The 3,056-nt window shown below is 36.1% G+C and overlaps 1 protein-coding gene across 1 annotated transcript; it reads left to right on the plus strand.

The window, feature by feature from the left end:
• Positions 1 to 593: 593 nt before the first annotated feature.
• Positions 594 to 2,442, plus strand: LOC141629351 (uncharacterized). Its single transcript, XM_074442370.1, has one exon. It carries the CDS (start codon positions 806 to 808, stop codon positions 2,000 to 2,002), a length of 1,197 nt encoding a protein of 398 aa, XP_074298471.1. The 5' UTR covers positions 594 to 805; the 3' UTR covers positions 2,003 to 2,442.
• The last annotated feature ends 614 nt before the right edge of the window (positions 2,443 to 3,056 follow it).

The raw sequence follows: 3,056 nt of genomic DNA on the forward strand, positions 1-3,056 counted from the left end.
GTTTGACAAATAAGGAAATAGGGAGAGTATTGTGAATTGACGAAAAAGGAAATAGGGAGGGTTATTTAGAATAGGAGGGAGTACTTCATCTATTCAGTTTTTATTGTCCTAATTTGAATAAAAGTCATATTTAAAAAAAATGGTAAAAGTCTGAAAGACCATAAATGCCCCTTGACCAATAAACTTAAATACAAAATATAACCAAAATGTGAGAGCAGAAGTTATTTAACTATGCGTATAATAAGAGTTATACATGGCGGGAAATATTTAGAAATACTACAATTAATTTGGACTATAAAAATGGGAGGAGAATAAAAGTAGACTTGACAAAATTGACGCAACTTGAATGACCCGACCTGAATAACCCGACCCCAGACTTGAGCTTGACCCGAAACCCGAATTGACCCGAAATCCAAATTGACCCGATTCACTATAATCCGACCAGAATGTTTATTGTTACAAACTGATTATTATCCGTGAATAACTTGATAATTGTTAACCCGAAAATGACCTGAACCCGAAACAACCCGATCCAAACCTGACTCGAAGCCAACAAATACAAAATTAACCCGAACCGACCCGAACCGACCGGTTTACCCATTAACCATGTGTAAATAAAAGTAAAATAAAAGGAGTGTTAAAGATAAATTTAAGTAAAGTGAGAAAATCGGGCATCACAAATAGAGTTAGTAAAATACCTGAGACCTGAATTAAACTGGATTTGATCAAAATTTAGTGTACCAACGTGGAAAAGTAATTCATCATTTTTCCCGGTGCAAATTCAAATCACGCAATTAACCCAAAAATGTCTACTCCCTGTGCACGCCTTTTCAAAATAGGGAAAATCCATTATACGGCTCCAACTACGGCTGCTAAAACCCGAATTACACAAATCAATCACCCCATTACAGTCAAAGAGCTGCTAACTACAGTCGATCTCGATGAACTTGCCACCAAATTTAAGCAAAAGGCAATTGAATCGCATCGGTTTCGCAAACGGACCAACATTTACGACTACGTCTTTGCTCGCCTCGCCGGTGCCAATCGTCATTCTCTCGTTGAAGACATACTTGAAACTCACAAGTCGTTCGATGATATAACCAAAGAAGGATTTGCAGTCAGAATTATTTTCTTGTACGGAACCGCGGGCATGCTTGGTCATGCGCGCAAACTGTTTGATGAAATGCCTCAACTAAATTGTGAGAGAACGATTTTGTCTTTCAATGCTCTTTTGAGAGCTGGGGTCAAATCCAAGAGGTTTAATGAGGTTTATGAGATTTTCAGGGAATACCGGTCGAAATTGTCGTTGAGTTTGAGTGTTATATCGTATAATACGGTTATTCATGCTCTTTGTGAGATGGGTTCTCTAAGTGAGGCGATGGAGATGCTTGATGAGTTGAAGAAAAATGGACTGCAGCCGAGTGTCATCACTTTTAATATTCTTCTCGAGGCATTTTATAGGAAGAGGGGTTTCTTGGGAGGGGAGCGACTTTGGACTATGATGGAGGAGGACAATGTATGTCGCGATATTCATAGTTATAACTTGACGCTTGAGGCTTTAGTTAATCAAGGGGAGCTTTCTACTGCCGTTATTTTGTTTGATGTATTAGTGGATGAAGGCTTAAAGCCTAATCCTATTACTTTCAATATCTTCATCAAGGGATACTATGATCAAGGAAATGTGAATGAGGGAATTAAGTGGTATAAGGCATTGCTTGAAAGCGAGAATGTTCCGAACAGAATGACATTTTCGACTCTTGTTCCTGAATTATGTCGTATTGGTGAATATGAATTGGCATTTGATTTGACCAAGAAAATGTTTAGGCGGCAGTTTGTGGTTGACGAGGCTATGTTGCAGCTTGTTGTTAATGAATTGGTGAAGAAATCGATGATCTTAGAAGCTGAAGAACTTGTTGAGCTCGGAAAAACTAATAATTTTGTTCAGTACAATTTGACTCTGTACCCGGAACAGGTTACTGCTACTGGGGCTGAGCAAAATTAGTAAGATGGTTAAGTTTGAAGATGGGGTTATGTATGGGGTTAAAATGGTGACTAGAGCGTTGGGTTGGCAGTTGGGTGGAGGATTGTGTTTGATGGTGGTGGGGTGAGTCGTGGTAAATGTAAAATTGGCGGAATTTTAAAAGCAAATTGTAGCATGGTCTTAGACCAAGGGCGGATCTAGGGGGCCCGGCCATAAAATTCTGAAAATCTATAATAAGTATTAAACATAGCCTATAATATCAACAACGAAACATGGCACAACCGTATCCATGATGGACAAATTTAGAGGTTGTCCGTGTTCGATTCCCTTTGGCTACAATTTTTGATAAATTATTAAAGAGGTAGCAGGTGACATAAAATATAATATATGAACTAGTTTTAAACCCGTGTAAAATTGCACGTGTATGTATTTAGGCCGGTATTAATGTAACTTTTTTGTTTTTTTTTTGTTTTGCATTTCTATTGTAATTATCTAGTTGGTCTAAATCAGCGATCTACATAATTAATGTTTACACTTATTTCAAATACGTGTTCACATGCAATGGTTTAAGAGGAAATAACGTAATATACTATTGTAAATAAAATTTGCATACATAAAAAACTTTACATCCCGAAAAAAGAAATATAATTTAATAATCAACTTTAACATAGGCAAATTGTTCTAAAAATTGAAAATTTTCATGATAGTGATTCTCGGGGATTTGACATTGATTGTTACGTATTTTCTTTATTCCGATTTGTAATTCATTCCGTTTATATGCAATTTCTTTTACTTCTGCCGATTATCTATCTATTTCATTAACTATGTAATTCAGTCTGATTGATATAAAATATCTACATAGTATAAAAGCCAAGTCTTTTCGTGACTTCTGATTGGCTGCAAAATTTTAGGGGGTGAATTAAATGTAGGGTCCCCCATGATTGTTATGTTAATTAATCAGTCTCTCTCTTCCTTTCTCATCCTAATTATTAGTTAATTTTGCTTTTGTCTCTCACAAATAATTTACAAATATTAAGCTAATAAAGATTCATTCAACGTTAAAAAGTAGCAAATA

This window comes from Silene latifolia, chromosome 2 (genome assembly GCF_048544455.1).
Source record: "Silene latifolia isolate original U9 population chromosome 2, ASM4854445v1, whole genome shotgun sequence".
NCBI lineage: Eukaryota > Viridiplantae > Streptophyta > Magnoliopsida > Caryophyllales > Caryophyllaceae > Silene > Silene latifolia.

Excerpts from the sequence above, each read along its gene's own strand:
- LOC141629351 (XM_074442370.1), top strand. The coding sequence starts at position 806 with ATGTCTACTCCCTGTGCACGCCTTTTCAAAATAGGGAAAATCCATTAT.